Genomic DNA, 20691 nt, shown 5'->3' on the forward strand with positions numbered 1-20691 from the left:
AAACACACCCTTCACAGCAGCAGCTTTGGAAGGAGCTCTAGTTCATTTGCCAAGAGCCACTAGTTTGCAAGTGGGCATGTATACCTATCAAATAGCTTAATGGGCCCTGTCCAAGTATAATGACTCATTCAAAGCCTATCAAAACCAACTAGCAGGCTATCTTTTGAAGACGCTCTTCTGATGTGTGTAGACATGCCCAGGTAAACAAGCTGATGAGTACAGATGCATATACATATGTGTAGTCTTATGCTCTGCTCTATTTTACTAGTATTTCCTGAGTCAAACTCCTGCTGTTAGATATACCTAGCAGCTAGGATTCATACACGACTCTTCGATGTATATGACCACAGGACTTTGGGTACATGGCATCCCCTCTTACATATCAAATTCTATGAAACTGTAAACCAGACTATAAAGGGGTTCTGAAAATAGGAATTCTAATCCAGGCTTTATTTTGGCTTACCATGTAAACTCAGGCTATGTTTTCCCACATGATGAAAAGATCTAATGCCAACATTATAAAGACTGTGATGCCTAGAAAGCTACTCAAGATCTACTAAAATGAAGAACAGTATTTTTTTTTCTAGCAAATCAGGACATTACCAAGCCTAAATAGTTAAGTACCAAGAGTAACGACGTAAGAAAAAAACTACTTATTCAGGATTTCCTACGCACGAGGCACTGTTGTAAGGATTTTCAAAACAGCTACCAGTTACTGAACAAACTCAGTGGTAAAGATCATCATCCCCAACTTATAAATGAGGAAATTAAGGATGACAGAAGTTGAGTAAATTTGCCAAGATCAAACAACTACGATACTAAGATACAAAGCCCAGGTTTGTCTAACTCCAAACTTCTGCACAACTGCCTTCACAACTATAAATGAAGCAGTTAATTATGAAAGTAAATTCCTGTCAATTAATTTTCTTCATTCCAAATATTTCACTTTGCCCAGCCTGGGCCAATACTAGGCTTGTGTCTACTGGCCAGAGGCAGGAACAAAACTGTCCTCTAACAGAGGTCTCCCTGTAGTTAAGCCAGTGGAATCCTCCATCTGGACTAAGCTAAGCATCTAAATCATGGTCATAAGCAATGTAGCTATGAGCAACATGTTTTAGAAATTACTGTGAAAAATGGCATCAGTTGGTGGTATTTTAACAGTTATTACATCACAGTAGTGGTAAATCAAACCATACAGGCCATTGTGGGGTTCTGAAGTCCTTAGGCAAATATTTATATAGCTGGTCTTTAAAATCCTCAGTGGATTCGCTGAGTCTGCAGTACAAGCTCTTACTTACTCCAGCATTTAGCAATGTCGTGACAACGTTTTTGCCCGGGAGGCCTTGAATAGTCGTTCCTTTTCCTGTAGTCTTTTGCACAACAATCACATTAGGCTTGGAAGTCATTGGGATTGTAGTGATTTTGGTAGTCGTTCCTTAGAGAAGGGGGGAGAAAAGGAGGCCTGAGTTAAGGACTAGTGATACTTGGTTATTTCTGTTTATGCTGTATATAATTAATACATGTAGTTAATGTCATTCCCAGATGACACAAAAGTTGTCATGAGGCTGAAAACGAAGGCTTGGGACAGTAAGCAGAAGTTGTCCTAGAATGAGAGAATATTAAGAATTAACTTTTACAGCAGTCATCTTTTTGGAATTTGAAAACCTGTACACCAAAATCAAAATCTAAAATATCACTATCAGTTTCCCCGTCAATATTCCTCCCCTGACTAGTTAATTGAAATAAATAAAAATCTGCCTTCCACAAAAAAAGTTTCCCCAAACCCAGGATTTTATTTGACTAGTGTGATGCAAAAACTCTTCAAAAAAGAACATTAAAAAGAGGTAAATACTTAACAAAATCACATAACTTTAGACTGTACAGAAAACTTATGAAAATAAGCCATTTATGCTTGTGATTAAAAAAAAAACAAGCACTCATAGACCAAGGCACAGATTAAACACATGCTCTTGTGATCTATAGTACTCTGAAGAGTATGAGGATAAAACTCCAATTTATATATTTATATAAATGGATCTATATTTTCAACAATTAAGATCTATTCAGTAGATCTACATCTACTGATCCAAACATATTACTGTGCTCTCTTCCTTACATCCTTCCACAACCTACTTCTCTTATACCTATCAAATTTGTACCCTATATTCTGATTGTCGCAGTTAGAAATCCTGGTGCCAATCTTGCTTTGTGAAAGCCCCTGGAGCTCCAAACTCTATCTTTTTGCATCCCTAATTCCTCAGCGCTTATCACACACTGTATGGCAATTACTCAGTAACAGCTGTTCAATGAATATGTGAACAAACTCGATTTGTCATCAACTTGTGTATTCTTTCAAAATGCTATCAATGTCAACAGACAGACCCTCTTCTCTTTGGGCTTCCCATATTTTCTCCCTATTTCAAGTTTCTGTATCATACAAATAGCTCTCATGCTCCTGCTATATCAAACATTCTTTTTAAAAAACCAGTTTGATCATGTCAAGAGCCCAGTGTGAAACTGGTCAAAAACCTGCCCAGGGCTACTGGTTGACTCAGTCAGTATAGCATATGACTCTTGGGGTTGTAAATTTGAGCCCTATTCTGGATAGAGATTACTTTAAAACAAAACAAACTTTCCTAATCCCTATTTTATCTAGTTCTAACTTTCCCTCTTAGATTTCACAATCCTACATGACCCGATCCTTAATCTACCTATTTGATCTTATTTGTTCCTATTCCATAATATACACCACAGACTCTAGTCTAATAAGTAACTTCTTCACTATGGTTTCCTATTACCTGTCATATAGAGCCCAAATTCCTCTTATGTTTCCAGGTTTTGCCAGACTTTAATTTTCAGAATTATCATATATGTGTGTGTATATATATATATATGTATATATATATATATATAATCTCCTTGAGTGTGTTATTTTCCACATTGGTCCTCGAGCCTATGTTATAATGCTACTTCTATGCCTATGATTTCTTCTGCCCATGAGAACAGACAAGTCATACTTTTCTTTTCTAGGCTTGCTTATCATTTATCAAATGACTAAGCACAGAACAGGTACCATTTAAAAATATGATGGATTAATATGTTCCCAAGAAGAAAAATTAAACAAAATTTTATTATTTTCTATGAGAAAAACAGCATTCCTGACGAAGAGTTTTAGAAATAAAGTTACACTAAAAACAAGGATATTCTAGTCAGTTCTTGGCAATCTTAGTGCTTAATACTTTATATATCTTTATAATATACTTGCCATCACCTAATGTCTTGTCTGTCCAAGATAACACCATCAGGTTACATAAAAACACACTTTTATCCAACCACCAGCTTCACAAATGATTTTCCCTCTATCTGTAGTTTTTGAAAAGTAAGCTGTTAAGAGCCACAAAGACCACACTGCCCATTATTCATATGTATCAACTTCAACTCTTAATTAACTTCAATCCCTCATACATGACTGATTACTATGACTCCTTCGACAATACAGCCTCACGAAATATTTGGTTAATAAAAATGTTTTTAGAAAGTAAGCATTAAAAATTATCTCAAGGAAATGTAAACTAAGCTTTCACCAAAGTACAAGGATCATTTTTTAAAAAAGCTTGCTAAACAAGTGCCTTATATTTGTATTAAGTCACTGTCTAAAACTTTCCATTACAGGGATTTGTCAATTTATTGAACAGTTGCAAATTAAGTTCACCAGCTTAACAAAATGAAGGGTGGGGGGAGAAGGTAGAAAACAGAAGGAAAAGGCATAACGTAAGGAAAAGTAAGGGTGTCATATTAAAACAGAATAGTTTATGACTAGAATTATCAAGTTATTAAAGTGTGAAATTCCAGTGAGCATGTTTCTTTCAGCTGATAACTATGTTGTGTGGATGAAACAAGTGTTACTCATTTTTTTTTAAAAAGATCTTCTTCTAGGGGTGCCTAGGTGGCTCGGTCATTTGAGCATCAGACTACTGCTTGGTTTCAGAGCATCAGACTATTGGTTTTGGTTAGATCATGATCTCAGAGTGGTGAGATCAAGGACCCACTTGAGCCCCGCCTCACTGGGCTCTGTACTCTCTGGGGAGTCTGCTGGAGATTCTCTCTCCCTCCCTCTCCTTCTGCTCCTCTGCCCACTAGTACAGGCAACCACTCTCTCTAAAATAAGTGAATCTAAAAAAATTAAAATAAAGGTCTTTCTCTACACTTTCACTGTAGTCAGTCTACAGTTCTCATGCTACAACAGAGCTTATAAAAGTTCATTTGTTTAGCATTCTTTAGGGCAGAGAATGCATCCATGTACATCCCTATGTATCACAGCACCCAGCCAAAGGTCTGGCTCATAGAATATCAGAGGACCCACTATATATATGGTCTTTAGTTATCAATTGCACCTACTGTGCAAATTAACTATAACTCACATTTGGATCATGGCCTATGATATTGGATGCATTCCAGGGATTTCTATTTAAAAATAAGATTCCTGTAAAAATGTGAGCATTATGGGAGGATGGTTTAAAGAAACTAATTTATTGGCCCAGATTTTACTATTCAGAGATTTCTTACATCACTCTAACAATCTGGTCTCTTGGGTAATGTTTTATGTTGCTTTGCTCAAAGAATGAACAAATGAACGAACAAATGGAAAGATAGATAAACACTAGGCCCTTGCCTGAACATTGTACTAAGGATCAAGAAAATCAAAATCAAGTCTTGCCAATGTCACAGGTTCTCATGTCCTTTGAGTGAAGATGAGTTCATCTCTGAAGGATGCAACAATCTTCTGCATAAAATAGCCATGGTTCCTTAACCAACCCTCAACAAAGTTCACCAAAAAACTTACATATCTGATAGGCCTCTCTTCATATATACATAAAGTTAATATCTGATTCTGAGGAGTTAAATAACTACAAAAATAGTCATGCCTTCCATTTAGTTGTTTATTCTAATGAAAGGAAAAATCTGACCTTTCTAGAAAGTACTTTGGAAGCATGACCTTGCTTTCTAGAGAAAAGGAAGTAAGAACATCACGTAATTTATTTATAATGACCAAAAAAAAATTGGAAGCAACCTAAAACATTCAATAATGAGAAAATGGCTAAACTATGGTACGTCATATAAGGAAACATTGTGTAGCCATTAAGTGGGGGCAGAGGAGTTCTCAAGATACATTTAAAAGAATAGGAAAATAAGATTATTCTATGAAAAAAGGGTAAAAGCTGATTATAATAGATTTCAATGTAATTTTAAAAATACACATACATTCACTTATAACCAAAAAAAATGAACAGAAAAAGGAATCTACAGAAATATATACACTTGAATTTACCATAGTTCTCTGGATGGTAAAAATCATATGTTTTTAATTTTCATTGTATCTTTCTGTATTTTCCAAATTACCCATGATAAGGGGGAAAGTATCATTTTCCTTTTTAAAGCCTTCTATTCTTACAGCTATCTGTCTGGGTATCTTTTTTTTTTTTTTTAATTTTTTTGAAGATTTTATTTATTTATTTGAGAGCGACAGTAAGAGAGAGAGCATGAGCAACGGGGAGAGAGGGAGAAGCAGACTCCCCACTGAGGTGGGAGCCCAATGTGGGGCTTGATCCCAGGACCCTGAGATTATGACCTGAGCCAAAGGCAGCTGCTTAACCGATTGAGCCACCCAGGCACCCCAGATGTCTGGGTGTCTTTTAAGAAAAGCGTTTCATTTTTGTTTGGGGATAAGGAAGCAGGGTAGGCACAAACTCTAGAATCCAGCATCTAATTATGGATTACCCAAATTCATCCAACTAGGCTTACCAGTTCTATGTGAATAGATAACCAGGGTCTGAAAACTGCTAATAAACTAAACTGTAATCCCACTATCACGAAGTAACAAAAATATTACAAAATAAGAGAACTGTCTTTATAAGGAATATTGATATGCAATAAGGATCAGTTTAGAGCAGTCAGAAATGAGAGATACCTTAAAATAAAAGTGTCAGTGAGGTGGAAGTAGACACAAAAAGAGCTCCACACAACGAATAGCGCTGTTTCAACTTTGTGCCAAGTACATCCTATTGCTAGAAAAGTTTAAGAACTCTTCTCATGTATACCAAATGTACTTGAAATAGCAGCTAACCATGAGTTGTTTTATATTTACATACAAAGGTGGATAAAATGTTTACATGTATAGGATACAGATCTCTGGCTTCCAGGAAAATATGCTTGCTTACTGTACCGCTCTAACCTGGTACAAAGCAGCTAAATCATGAAGAAGATCTGACAACAGTGGCCTCACGACATCTAGACATTCCTTCAAGCGGTAAGGTTATTATGAATTCATATGTAAGTAAAGAAAAACCATTATAGTGATAAAAAGCTACATACCAATGAAGAATGATCACTTTTTGAAAAATGTTTTAGAATGTGCTCTATACCATTAAGATACTGTCAGTTAATAAATCATAATTTGAGTTTTCACTGTGTTATTTTAAAAAATCCTCTTAAAGCTGGAGTATGATGATTCTTTCCCTATTGGTTTCACCCTCCTCAGTTTGGCAAACATCAGATTTTCTCACTTAAACTTAAAAATAGAGCCAATATTAGCAGCTTTAAATACTGTGCTTTATGCCAATATCATGCCCTGCTTTGTTTTTTTTTCTTTCAGTCCCTGAGTTATCAGCAACATCATACATTAGCAGGTACTTCAATCCCTTCACAGAACAACTCACCAGGCGCATAAAAAATATGGCTAGTCCACAAAAATGGTAGACAGTTAAAGTCCACAGGGCTTGCTTAATGAGAGATTATTTACATAATTTTAATTAAAAACTAATAAAGAAAATAGATGCTATGTTAACATTCCACTTCAGAGTCTATGGTCCAATACTGCAGGAATTAATGAGCTGATAAAAACCAGGTAAAGTCCCAGAATACCAGTAAGTATTAGCTTTCACTATCTGAGTAAAGTATTTCTTAAAAGTAAACAATCAATATAATGGTGAAAAGAAAATAAAAAGATATTAAAATATTTTTATTTTTAATAAGCTAAAGTGACATTAGTAAATGAAATTATGAGATATAGTCCTTCAAACATATTTAGATGAATATCCATTAAGTGGGGGCAGAGTTCTCAAGATACATTTAAAAGAATAGGAAAATAAGATTATTCTATAAAAAAAGGGTCTTCCTCTCTCTAGCGTGTGTGGTCTTCGACAGGTCAATCTCATTTCTCTAAACTTCCATCTGTCTGTACCTGTCAACTGGGGGTGATGCCAACTATTTGAATTTATCAGCTCTGAAAGGACTGACAAATGGGAGAATACTTAGTAAATGAAAAATCGCAATACAAATGTAAATCACAGTATTTTTATTCTGATGAAAAACAACTAAATGTTCTATTTTAAAATAAAAAACTTAATGTGTGAAAACTTAATACTAGAAATAAAAAACTAGACTTAAAATCACTAAACATCAGGACTAAAAATAAAGCTCCAGAATCGTAAGCAGAAAACAGATCAAAAAGAATCCTTCAACAGTGAAAAGCTTTTTCCTCTTACAAGTTACCTATAGCTTTAACATATTTCAGATATACCTACCAGAAACTATATTACTGCTAATTATCTTGCCCCCCAAGGTGGCTAATGACTTGGGTACAACTGTAATGATGCTACCACTGGTAGTTTTCACGTAAGTTGCAGCTCCAGGGGTTGCAGCCATCCGACCTATGGACGGGCTCACTGTTGGCCGGGTATAGGTTGCCTGTGTGCCTATAAAAAGGGAAAAGCCAAAGAAAAACTTGTCGTTACTTATAGAAGAATGACAATTTATACAGTTCAGCTATAATTCAATGTAATCTACATTGCTTTAACTTGAAAAAGGAATTTCAAGGTGTCAAGACATTAAGTAACAATTTATAGCCAGTTTTCAATGCACATAGCAATAACTAAGGCCAAGTCAATTTGAATTAATTTTACACATAAAATTTTGTGATGTGTTGCATCAAATTACTAAGCTCAAGAAAAAGTACAAGTAACTATGTTCCTTTCTTCCACTACCCTTCTTCCACTAGTTCTATGCCAAAAGAAACTTAAATTTAATCATCTTCCCTGCCAGAGCACTTTAGATATTTCTGTTATAGATTTTAAGGTCTCTGCATCTGTTTTATGCTGTCTCAGTGCCAAACCCAATGTCAGCACTCAGCAAATAAGGCAGTATTGTTTGCTTAAAATTTTATAAACTTTTACTATTTTGTACTCTGCTACTCTCTAAATATATTTCCATCTTTAAAAGAATTATTCCATCATTTTACTAGAGATTAAAGTTGAAGCTGCCGAGTTGCCAGAAATATTTCTTCTAGCCAAAAAAGTTCACTATTTACATATTTCCTCAACTCTCTAACTGACCTGTTAGAATATTTTTCTTCATGTCTCTCAAAGGATTTTGCACTCTTGCCCACTCTCCTAAGGACTTCTTTTCTCAAACAGGAATTAAAAACTAATCAGATGAGCCTGTCATAGTTTCCTACAAGTTCAGTAACTCAGAAATACTATTCTTGCACTAAGAACTATTAGTCTGGGGAAGAATGAAGATGATTAAGATAATACCTTCTTTGACAGGAAAGCATTTTTTCATGCTTTCTCATGGTCATCGTGATAACCGTTTTCAATGGTTATCCTGCAAAAATGCTTTTAGCAAGATATTTAAAAAATTTTTAATACAATCACAACTCAAACAAAGAACATTAGGTAGAATTAATTTAAACTGGTTACAAACATACATCTGAATCCCCCTCAAAAAAATCTAGTGCAAAGTAAACATGCTACAAACATAATGTGAATCAGCTGAATTTTAACAAAACATTTTCCACTTAAGCTTTTGTTTTAAAAATAGAAACACCATTTCTAACATAGATACAAAGGCACAGACACATTATTATTTTTACTACCTTTCCCTAAGGTAAAGAATCATATATAGATAACACTATTATCTTTGTACCAAATGGAAAAAAGTTTGGGGCAGGGGGCGAGGAGGGTGGAGTATGATAAATTTAATGCAAGAATACCATGTTTTTAAACACAGGCTTTGCAGAGACAGCAAGCAGAATGCTGGCTGGCAGGGACTAGGGGAAGGTGGTAATGAAGAGTTACTGTTCAATGTGTAGAGTTTCAGTTTGGGAAGATGAAAAGGTTCTGAAGCCTGATGGTGATTGATAGGTATAAAATAATATGAACGACACTGAATGTCAATGAACTATACCCTTAAAATGGTAAATTTCATGTTCTATTTTTGTCACAATTTAAAAGAAAAAAAGGGAGTCAAACAGATTGGGGTTCAAATCCCAGATCTTCCTTTTATTGGCTGCATGACTTTGGGCAAGTTGCTTTACATCAGTCTCTGTTTTGCCGCTAAAAGTGGAGATATCAGCCTAAGGGAGATTAAGTGTAATGTTTGCATAGACCTTTACATCCTGGCCAATAAATGATAGCTTTATAAACTTGAGATGGGTATCATTTTACATTATTTAGATTCTATCATCTACGTACTGACCCTTCTCAAAAAATCTGGTAAGAGTTATACAAATTTAAAATAATAGTAATAGGTAATTCTTACGTTAATTAATAATAACAGTTATTACTCTGCTGGGGACTTTACATACCTGATTTCCTCTAATACTTACAATAACCTTATGGTACAGGTATTGTTATCCCATTTAATAGACAAGAGAAAAGACTTAGAGGGATTAGTAAACTGCTCAAGGATACAAAGGGTGGTACTATTTAAAATGTTCTACACTGGGGGTGCCTGGGTGGCTCAGTGGGTTAAATCCTCTGCCTTCGGCTCAGGTCATGATCCCAGAGTCCTGGGATGGAGCCCCGCATCGGGCTCTCTGCTCCGCAGGGAGCTTGCTTCCTCCCCTCTCTCTCTCTGCCTGCTTCTCTGCCTACTTGTGATCTCTCTCTCTCTGTCAAATAAATAAAATCTTTAAAAAAAAAAAATGTTCTACACTGTCACTTCCTTGGACATAGCCTGGGTGCTCTCATATCTGGGCAAAAAGGCATCCTGTGCATCTCTCAGTCAGAGTAATGCTTACTACACCACAATGTAATATAGACTTTCAACCTCCTAAGAGTACAATCCTTCTGGGCTGAGAGAGTATGTTTTCGGTCCCTCAACAAATCCTGACTAAACACCTACTTTCAGACCAGCTCAACATATATATGGTGAATAAAACAAAGATGCCCCTTATCATGGAGCTTATGGTCTAACAAGGTGAACTACAGTAAATCAACAAATAATCAAAGAAATGAGAAGATGAAGATGATTAAGATAATACCTATAAAGTAAAAAAAACAGAAGACCATGACAATAATAAAAGAAAGCTAATTTTAGTTGGAGGGAAAGCCTCTTAAAGAACTGTCATTAATCCCTACATTCCCAGTGTCAAGCACTGTGTTGATACAAAGAAACTACTCAATAAATAAATGATGCATGAATGGACTGACGCTCAAGAAAACTTACCAGTAGGAGTGGTTACCAGTTTAGTTGTCATAATTGCACCATTACTGCTAACCACCATAATAGGGGAATTGCTACTGGTGGGCAGAGTTGCTGTCACTGGTTTGGGTAAGATTTTACTTGGTTGAACTTGTTGTGTGATGATTTTAACACCTTTAAAAGAAGAAAGAGAAATCTCAACACAGATTATTTTGAAAAACATGTTCCTTATACCAACCCAAGAGGGCAGTAGTTACACATATTTACTCAGTCTTGCCTAAACAGGAAGTTTTTTTTTTCAAAATGATGACACTCTCAATTTTTATTCCTTAAATTCCTATCTTTCCTAACTTCTCTCATTCAAGAATATAATTAAGATATTACAGAAACTATTAATAATTTCTTTAAAAATTTTTTTGTATATGATCATGTCAAATAAGAGCTTTCAAACCAAATTAGTGTAATGATGTGGATTTTTCTTACGTTTTTCAAAATTTTTATTTAAATGTTTTAATTGTTACACTGACTCTCCAAATATAAAATATCCATTTAAAAGAAAGCTCTCAAAAAAAGTAAAATAAAAAATAAAACGAATCCCTCATGCTAACTACAAATTTAAGTACTAATTGTTAACTGAGGAAGGAAAATTTGGTAACCCTTTACACCCCACTAACTTCATTGAAAAAATCCATGGGATGGAGTATATTGTCATAGACAACTAAAAATTATACTTTTTGGATAGTGATTTAGGTTGAGACATTAGGAAGTAAATACATCTATTTATTTAACAACCTTAAATAATTTTAAATTTCTGTAGGCCAACTAAGAAGTTAAAACTATGATCATCACCTAGGCATAACTGAACAAATTATTTTCTCTATAGCTCAATTTTCTCATCCATAAAATAAAGATACTATCAGTATATACATTCTTGGATTGTTATAAAGATTAAGTAAATCAAAATTGTAAAGTGCCTAATACACAGCAAGAATTTAATAAGGCACTATTATTGTAGAAATAAAGAAACCCTGATTATAATAAATCATAACCAGACAAGTTGTAGGGAAAAAAATTTTTCCAGTATTACCTCATTAGTGGATTATAATAATCCTAAGACATATAAAAAGAAGTACATCCACCCCCCCAATAACCACAGTCAGAAAAAACTTAATGGAATCATAAGAGATTACTTTGCTCAGTCCTATGCAAATAGGTTGAAAATTTAGATCAAATAGATAATTATTTAGAAAAATATTAGTTATCAAAACGGACTTCAGAAAAGACAGGGACCTAAATAAACAAATTTCTTTAAAATAAAATTTAAGGAACTCCTCCCCCTTCACCAATAAATAGCAGGCCCAGATAGTTTCACAGAACAATTCCACAGCCCTATAAAAAAAAAGATAATTACAATGTATTTAAAACCATTCCTCTTTAAAGTTCCCATCATCAGAAATAAAAAAAAAATTTGTTACTGTTCAGTGATAAATGTTAACTAAACTTGTTGGGGTGATTATTTAATAATACATATATATATATCAATCAAATCATTATGTTATACACCGAAAACTAATACAGTGTTATATGCCAATTATATCTCAATTAAAAACAAAAACCATTCAGAGATCAATTTCTGACAAGAGAGCATGAGGAGCTCTGCTAATCTGCTAACCCAATGGAACTAGTAAAATGATACCAATGAGAAGCTCAGGAAATAGTCCCAAGGACAAATGAGGAAAAAATTATTTAAGAATATAAAGAAAAATTCAGTAAGAAAGGAGAGATCTGGGCGCCTGGGTGGCTCAGTGGGTTAAGCCTTTGCCTTTGGCTCAGGTCATGATCCCAAGGTCCTGGGATGGAGTCCCTCATCAGGCTCTCTGCTCAGCAGGGAGCCTGCTTCCTTCCTCTCTCTCTGCCTGCCTCTCTGCCTACTTATGATCTCTGTCAAATAAATAAATAAAATCATTAAAAAGAAAGAAAGAAAGAAAGAAAGAAAGAAAGAAAGAAAGAAAGAAAGAAAGGGAGAGACCTGTGGTATTTAAACTAAGACCTGTCTGTCCCTACCCACTACGAGTGAAGCAGACTCCTCTCCAGACTGCTGTAGTCAAGAACACAAGGTTTCCTCTTATTGAACTCCTTGTTGGAGGGTTTTCTTCTGAGGAGCCCCAAGACTTCAGTTTACCTTGTCCTGCCCCCAGGTAGGTACTGCTAAGCCCCAGGCAAGTGATGTCAAGAAGTGAGCATTCCCTTCTTTGGCCAAGCCCCCAACTTATGGAACAAAGGCTATACTTTGGGCACAACTCTACTGAAAAACTGGAATCCTAATCACCACTGCCCTGGCTTGTGAGGTGGTGGCTCTAGAGAAGCAAGCCAAGAGGTTATCAGGTTGCTGCCCACACTCCCACCCTTGCCTTCACTGAATGCTCAAGCTTCTAGAGCAGCAGTGTCATTCAGAGAAGAGCTCCAGAGTTGCCTGAGAGTAGAAATAGATAATAAAACAGGTAGTCTGTAATCTCTTCCCAAAGGAACTGACTTCATTTGTAATACCACATGGAGAAGTTCAAGCTCTCAAGAACAGCTGAGGATGCAGCAACTGGAAGAAAATTTATGGATTTAAGAAAAACACATTTGGGGAACCTGGGTGGCTCAGTTGGTTAAGCATCTGCCTTTCACTCAGATCATGATCTCGGGGCCCTGGAATTGAGCCCCGAGTAGGGCTACCTGCTGAGAGGGGAGTCTACTTCTCCCTCCCCCTCTGCCCTTCACCCGTGCTCATGTCTTCTCTCATTCTGCTCTCTCTCTCAAATAAATAAAATCTCAAACAAACAAACAAACAAACAACATTCAAGACAAGAGGCCAAGATAGCTTGCAGGAGAGAACTGAGGTATAATGAAGCTGGGAGGAACCCTCCTGTGGTCGGAACAAATACACCTCTGAAACTACTCCTTCAAAGAAGCTACAATTTAAACTAGTTCGTAAAGCAACTTAAGACTCCAAGACACTTTTGAAAACAATAGAGCAGTTAATGTAGTTTGACAGTTGGGTGTGGTCAGAGAAAGAGCAGGAGAGAATCACTGTCTTCTCAGAACAACTGTGGGCATACCGAGAGCTGTGATTCCCTGAGCAATAGCATCAGAAGATTACTTCACTAAAATAAGTGACCTAGTTACTAAACAACATTGAATAAAGTAAATAACAACAAAAAAAATACACATTGAGAAGGTACAAGACCAGTGTCTACCTACAATATATAACGTCTACATCTACAATATATAATGTCTAATATCTAAAATATCAAGGGGTGGTTGGCTGGCTTAGTTTGGTAGAACATGTGACTGTCAACCTCAGGCTAAGTTCAAGCCCCATGTTGGGCAAGGAATCTACTTTTTAAAAAAATAATTAAGTAAGTAAAATAAATTAAATTATCAATATAAATATCTAGAATGTTCAGTTCCAACAAACTACAAGGAGATGTACAAAGAAACAGGAAAATATGACCCATACACTGGGGAAAAAAAGCAGGCAACAGAAATTCCCTATGAGAGCAATCATATGTCAGATTTAACAACAACAAAAGACTTGAAAGTAGCCGTTATAAACATGTTCACAGAAGTATAGGAAAGCATGATTATAGAAAAGTAAAAGAGAGTATGAAAACAAAGTTGCATCAAAACAGAGAATATTAATAATGCAAAAGAAATTACAAAAAAGAACCAAAGAGAAAAATTGGGGTTAAAAAGTATAATAACGGAAATAAAAAATTCACTAGAGAGGCTCAAGAGTAGATCTGAACTGGCAGGAAAAAAATAAAAGAGCAAATGTGGGGCGCCCGGTGGCTCAGTTGGTTAAGCGACTGCCTTCAGTTCAGGTCATGATCCTGGACTCCCTAGATCCCTGCTTGGCAGGGAGTCTGCTTCTCCCTCTGACCCTCCCCCTTCTCATGCGCTCTCACTCTCTCTCTCTCTCTCATTCTCTCTAATAAATAAAAAAAATCTTAAAAAAAAAGAGCAAATGTGAAAAGAGCAACTGAGATTATGAAAGCTGAAAAATGTCAAAGAAAAAAGAATGAAGAAAAATGAACAGAACCTCAGAGAAATGTAGAACACCAACAAGTGCTCAAACATATAGTAAGAGAACTACCAAAAGAAAAGAACAGCAAGAAAAGAGAAGAAATACTCAAAGAAATTGCAGAAAATGTCCTAAATTTTTGAAAAGCAGTAACTTACATATCCAGGAAGCTGAAAAGCAATAACTTACACATCCAGGAAGCTCTTCAAACGCCAAACAGAATAAACACAAAAAGATCTACAAACAGACACATCATACTAAAAATGGTAAAAGTCAAAAGCAACAGAAAAATCTTGAAAGTAACAAGGAAAAAAAACAACGTCACTTATAAAGGAACTGCATTAAGGTTAATAACTGACCTCTCAGCAGTTATTATGAGATAACTATTCCAAGTATTCAAAGAAAGAAAATGCCAACCCAGAATCCAATATCCAGCAAAGCTATCTTTCAGAAATACAGGGAAGATGAAGGCTTTACCAGTTAAACAAAAATGGAGTTTGTTGCTAGTAATAATGTGTTGTCTTACAAAAGATGTTAAAAGAAGTTCTATGAAAAGAAGGAACAAGGAAAAAAACAATGACGTGCACTCTTAAAAGTTATACTCAACATTTTACTAGACTCTTGTCAGGGAAATTAGGCAAAATAACAACAACAACAACAACAACAAACCTCCGCCCCCCAAAAACCAAAAAGCAAAAAACAAGGCATCCAGACTATAACAGCAGAAATCATCTCTATTTGTAGATCACATGATCTTTTACATAGGAATTCCTAAGAAATTCACCTAAAATTATTAGAACTAAAAATGACTTCAGCAAAGGTACAAGGTATTAAACAACACAAAAGTCAGTTTTATTTGTATAAATCAGCAATGAACAATCCAAAATATGAAATTAACAATTTCATTCATAGTAGCTTCAAAAAAATACTTAGGAATAAATTTGACAAAATAAGTGTAAAACTTATACTCTAGACACCACACAACATTGTTGAAATAAATTAAAGAAGATCTAAATAAATGGGAAAACATCTTATGTTCATGGGTCAAAAAATTTAACATTATTAAGATGGTAATACTCCTAAACTGACCTATAGATGCAATGCAATCCCTATCAGAATCTCAGTTAACTTCTTTACAGAAACTAATAAGCTGATTCCAAAATTTGTAGTGGAATTTCAAGGAACCCAAACACTCAAAACAATCTTTAAAAATAGAACAAGGTAACAGTAATTACATTTCCTGGTTTCAAAACATACTACAAATCAATGGTAACCAAAACAATGTGGCACTGGCATATGGATACGCATACAAATTAATGGAATAGAATTCAGAGCACAGAAACAAACCAAATGATTTTTCAACAAGATGCCAAGACCATTCAACGGTGCAGGCAGCGGGGTGGGGTGGGATCGTCTTTTTAATAAATGGTACTAGAACAAATGGATAGACATATGCAAAATGAAATGGGAGGCTTACTTCACATCATAACAAAATTAACTCAACATGGATCGAAGACCTAAATTTAAGAGGTAAAACTACCGAACACTTAGAAAAAGACAGAATAAATCTTTATGATCAGGAATTTGGTAAGATTCTTAAACATGATGCCAAAAGCATAAGGAACATTAGAAAAAATAAACTGGACATCACCAAAATTAAAAACTTTTGTAATAGGACATCACCAAGAAAGTGAAAAGACAACCAACAGAATGGCAGGAAATATTTGCAAATCATGTATCTAATAACAAGGATTTAATATAAAAAATATATAAACTAAAAACAACAAAAACAACAACAACAAGAAACAAAGCCTTACAACTCACTGATAAAAAGACAACCCAATTTAAAAGTGGACAAAGGATATAAATAAATATTTCTCCAAGGGAGAATATAAAAAGGGCCAATAAGCAGAGGAAAAGATGTTTGACATCATTAGTCATCAGAGAAATATAAATCAAAACTACAATGAAATACCACTTCAGAAACTAGGAGGGCTAGAATCAAAAAGTCAGAGAATAGCAAGTGTTGGAAAGGAGACAGAGAAACTGGAACCCTCATACACAAATGCAGATGTAAAATGGTACAGTCATTATGGAAAACAGTCTAGTAGTTTCTCAAACAATTATAGAGTTACCATAAACTGAGCACGTCCACTCCAAAATATATACACAAGAGAACTGAATACCCAAAACTTACACATGAATACTTTCCAGAGAATATACTCATAACAGCCACCAGGTGGAAAAAACCCAAATGTATTATCAATGGACAAATGAATAAACAAAATGTGAAATATTATTTGGCCACAAAAACAAATGAAATACCAATATATGTATGAACCTTGAAAACATTGGTAAGTGAAAGAAACTGGTCACAAAAGACCACATATATAAATATATATAAATATATAAAAATCCAGAGACAGAAAGTAGATTAGTGGTTGCTTAGGGCTGGAGAGGCTGTCATAGGGAGTAAAGAATGATAACTAAAGGTTACAGGGTTTCTTTCTGAAGTGATGAAAATGTTCTAAAATTAACTGTGGTGATGGTGACTCATATCTGTGAATATTCTAACTACTACTAAACTGTCATTTGAGTGGTTATTTGAATGGTATATAAATTAAAACTCAATAAGCTTTTTTTTAAATTCCAAGCATTTTTAAGAAAGAAAACTTTGCAATTCTTTCTCGAAAGCACATAATATTAAACTAAAGCCTAACAAAGACTGTACACAAAAAGAAAACTACAGACCAACTTCCCAAGACTGTAATACGTAATCAATTCCTCATACTGGGATAAATTGGAAAAATATTTAAATGTAGAAAATGTGAATTATAACTAAAAATCTAGAAGCATTAAAGACTACACTGATAAATTCAACTATATAAAAACAAAAAAAGATCTATACAGCAGAAGTCCTCATAAATAAAGTTAACAACAGACAAGCAAACTGGGAGGAAAATCCCTGCAAATCATGAAACACACACAGGGTTTGCTAATTATCCTGATATAATAAAATTCCCAGAAATTGATAAGAAAAATATCACAGCAGAAGTATGGACAATGAATACAGACTGTACACAAAAAAATGAAATACAAAGGGCTCTCAAACATAAAGAGTTGTTCAAACTCACTCTCAATATGAGAAATGAAAATAAAACAACACAGAGAAAATGAAATATGTTAAGTATAAATGTAACAAAACTTGTACAGGATTTGCACACTGAGAACTGTGAAACACTGATGAACGAAGTGAAAGAAGACCTAAATAAATGGAATGCCACACTCTGTTCATGAACTAGATAACTCAACACGATGTCAATTCTTCCTAAACTCATCTAGAAGTTGAATGCAATTCCTAGGAAATCCCAGTAAGGTTTTACTATACACAGATACATTTGAGCTTAAATTAGAAAGGCAACAAAACTAGAATAGCTAAAATAATTTTGAAATAGAAAAATAAAGTGGAAGGAATCACTCTATCTACATTAAAGCTTACTATATAGCTATAGTAATCAAGACAGTATGGTCCTAACAGAGAGAGAGATACAAAGATCAATGAAACAAATGGGAGTACCTAGAAATAAACCCACACAAATATGCCCAACTGATTTCTGACAAAGGTGCCAAAGCAATTCAGTAGAGTATGACAACCTTTTCAACAACAGGCACAGAAGCAACTATATCCACAAGCAAAAAAAAAACTAACCCTGACTTAAACCTCACATACTTTATATGAAAATTAACTCAAGGGGCATCTGGGTGGCTCAGTGGGTTAAAGCCTCTGCCTTCAGCTCGGGTCTTGATCCCGGGGTCCTGGGATCGAGCCCCGCATCGGGCTCTCTGCTCGGCGGGGAGCCTGCTTCCCTTCCTCTCTCTCTGCCTGCCTGTCTGCCTATTTGTGGTCTCTGTCAAATGAATGAATAAAATTAAAAAAAAAAAAAAAAAAAAGTTAACTCAAAATAAATTATGGCTTAGATACTAAAAAAAAAAAAAAACTGGAACAAACCATAAGAGACTCTTAATCTCACAAAACAAACTGAGGGTTGCTGGGGCGTGGCGGGTAGGTATAGCTGGGTTATGGACATTGGGGAGGGTAAGTGCTATGGTGAGTGCTGTGAAATGTGTAAGCCTGACGATTCACAGACCTGTACCCCTGGGGCAAATAATACATTATGTTAATAAAAATAATTAATTAAAAATATATAAAACTTTTAGAGAAAAATGCTAAAACCTAGAGCTATGCAAAGTATTTTGAGTTCATCCCCAAGACATAATCCATAAAAGGAAAAACTGATAAACCAGACTGAATCAAAATCTAGTATGAATGAACAACTCAGAGCTATTAGTGGAATTTTATTAGTAACCTATTTCTTGTATACCTATGATGGTTAGACTTCCTAAAGAAGTCATGCCATAAGACTCCACAATTGAGGCTTAAGGCATATGGGGAAAATAGGGTTAGCAGACAGATTTTTGAGTCAATCCAGAAAAGCATTTATAAGCATTTTCAAATAGAGTAAAAGTAAATCCAGACAACATAATAAGTATATAATATCATACAGCTTTTATTAGCTATACTAGATTTTGTGTGATTAACTACATCTTGCTCACTAGAAATTTTTTAGTATCTCCTACTCCTGCTGTTCAAAAGAGATAATTAAAAATTAATTTTTGGAATAAGACAAGCATCACCTTGACACCAAAACCAGAAAAAGACACCAGGAGAAAAAAAAAAAAAGAACTATAGGCCAATATTTCTGATGAACATAGACACAAAAATCCTCAACAAAATACTAGCAAACTAAATCCAACAATACATTTAAAAAAATCATTCACCACCATCAAGTGGGATTTATCCTTGGTTTGCAAGGGTGATTCAATATTCACAAATCAATCAACATGATACATCACATCAATAAAGGAAAGGATAAGAACCATATAATCATTTCGGTAGACAAAGAAAGAGCATTTGACAAAGTATAACGTCCATTCATGGTAAAAGCCTTGAACAAAGTAGGTTTAGAGGGAAGTTCAACATTATAAAGACAATCTATGAAAAACCCACAGCAAAAATCATACTCAATGGGGAAAAACTGAGAGCTTTCCCCCTAAGGTCAGGAACAAGACAATGTTGTCTACTCTCACCACTTTTTTTTTTTTTGTAATTTCTCTACGCAGATGATATGATACTATATGTGGAAAACCCAAAAGATTCCACTCCAAAACTGCTAGAACTTGTACAAGAATTCAGTAAAGTGTCAGGATATAAAATCAATGCACAGAAATCAGTTGCATTTCTCTACACCAACAACAAGACAGAAGAAAGAGAAATTAAGGAGTCAATCCCATTCACCACTTTTATTCAACAGAACTGGAAGTCCTAGCCACAGCAATCAGACAACAAAAGAAAAGGCGTCTAAATTGGTAGGGAAGAAGTCAAACTTTCACTATTTGCAGATGACATGACAGTGTATAGAAAACCTAAGAGACTCCAAAAAAAACCCTGCTAGAACTAATACATGAAGTTAGAAAATACACAGGATACAAAATCAATGTACGGAAATCTGCAGCATTCCTATATGCCAATAATGAAGCTGCAAAAAAGAAAGTAAGAAACAATCCCATTTGTAACTGCACCAAAAACAATAAAATACCTACCAATTAAACTAACCAAAGAGGCAAAAGAGTTATACACTGAAAATGTAAAACACTGATGAAAGAAATTGAAGATGACACAAAGAAATGGAAAGACATTTCCATGTTCATGGACTGAGAGCCCAAATACTGTTAAAATGTCTATACTACCTAAAGCAACACATTTAATGCAATCCCTATCAAAATACCACCAGCATTTTTCACAGAGTTAGAACAATCCTAAAATTTGTATGGAACCCCAAAATCCCCAAATAGCCAGAGCAATCTCGGAAAAGAAAAGTAAAGCTGGAGGCATCACAATTCCAGATTTCAAGTTATATTACAAAGCTGTAGTCATCAAAGCAGTGTGGTACTAGCACAGAAACAGACAAACAGGGGCGCCTGGGTGGCTCATGGGTTAAGCCTCTGCCTTCAGCTCAGGTCATGATCTCAGGGTCCTGGGATCGAGCCCCCATCGGGCTCTCTGCTCAGCAGAGCCCGCT

At 35.1% G+C, this 20691-nt stretch overlaps 1 protein-coding gene across 14 annotated transcripts in view; it reads right to left on the minus strand.

Annotated features, from left to right (window-relative positions):
- EMSY (EMSY transcriptional repressor, BRCA2 interacting) overlaps window positions 1-20691 on the minus strand; it is an 89818-nt gene that overhangs the window by 27345 nt on the left and 41782 nt on the right. For all 14 annotated transcript variants that reach the window (XM_032853017.1, XM_032853011.1, XM_032853010.1 and 11 more), the window contains 3 exons: window positions 10507-10656; window positions 7584-7754; window positions 1299-1435 (listed from right to left, as the gene is read on the minus strand). In XM_032853017.1, coding sequence (XP_032708908.1) covers window positions 1299-1435; window positions 7584-7754; window positions 10507-10656 — 458 coding nt within the window. The remainder of the gene's footprint in view (window positions 1-1298; window positions 1436-7583; window positions 7755-10506; window positions 10657-20691) is intronic.

Source organism: Lontra canadensis, unplaced genomic scaffold (genome assembly GCF_010015895.1).
Source record: "Lontra canadensis isolate GAN:19392208 unplaced genomic scaffold, GSC_riverotter_1.0 scaffold7, whole genome shotgun sequence".
NCBI classification, from domain to species: domain Eukaryota; kingdom Metazoa; phylum Chordata; class Mammalia; order Carnivora; family Mustelidae; genus Lontra; species Lontra canadensis.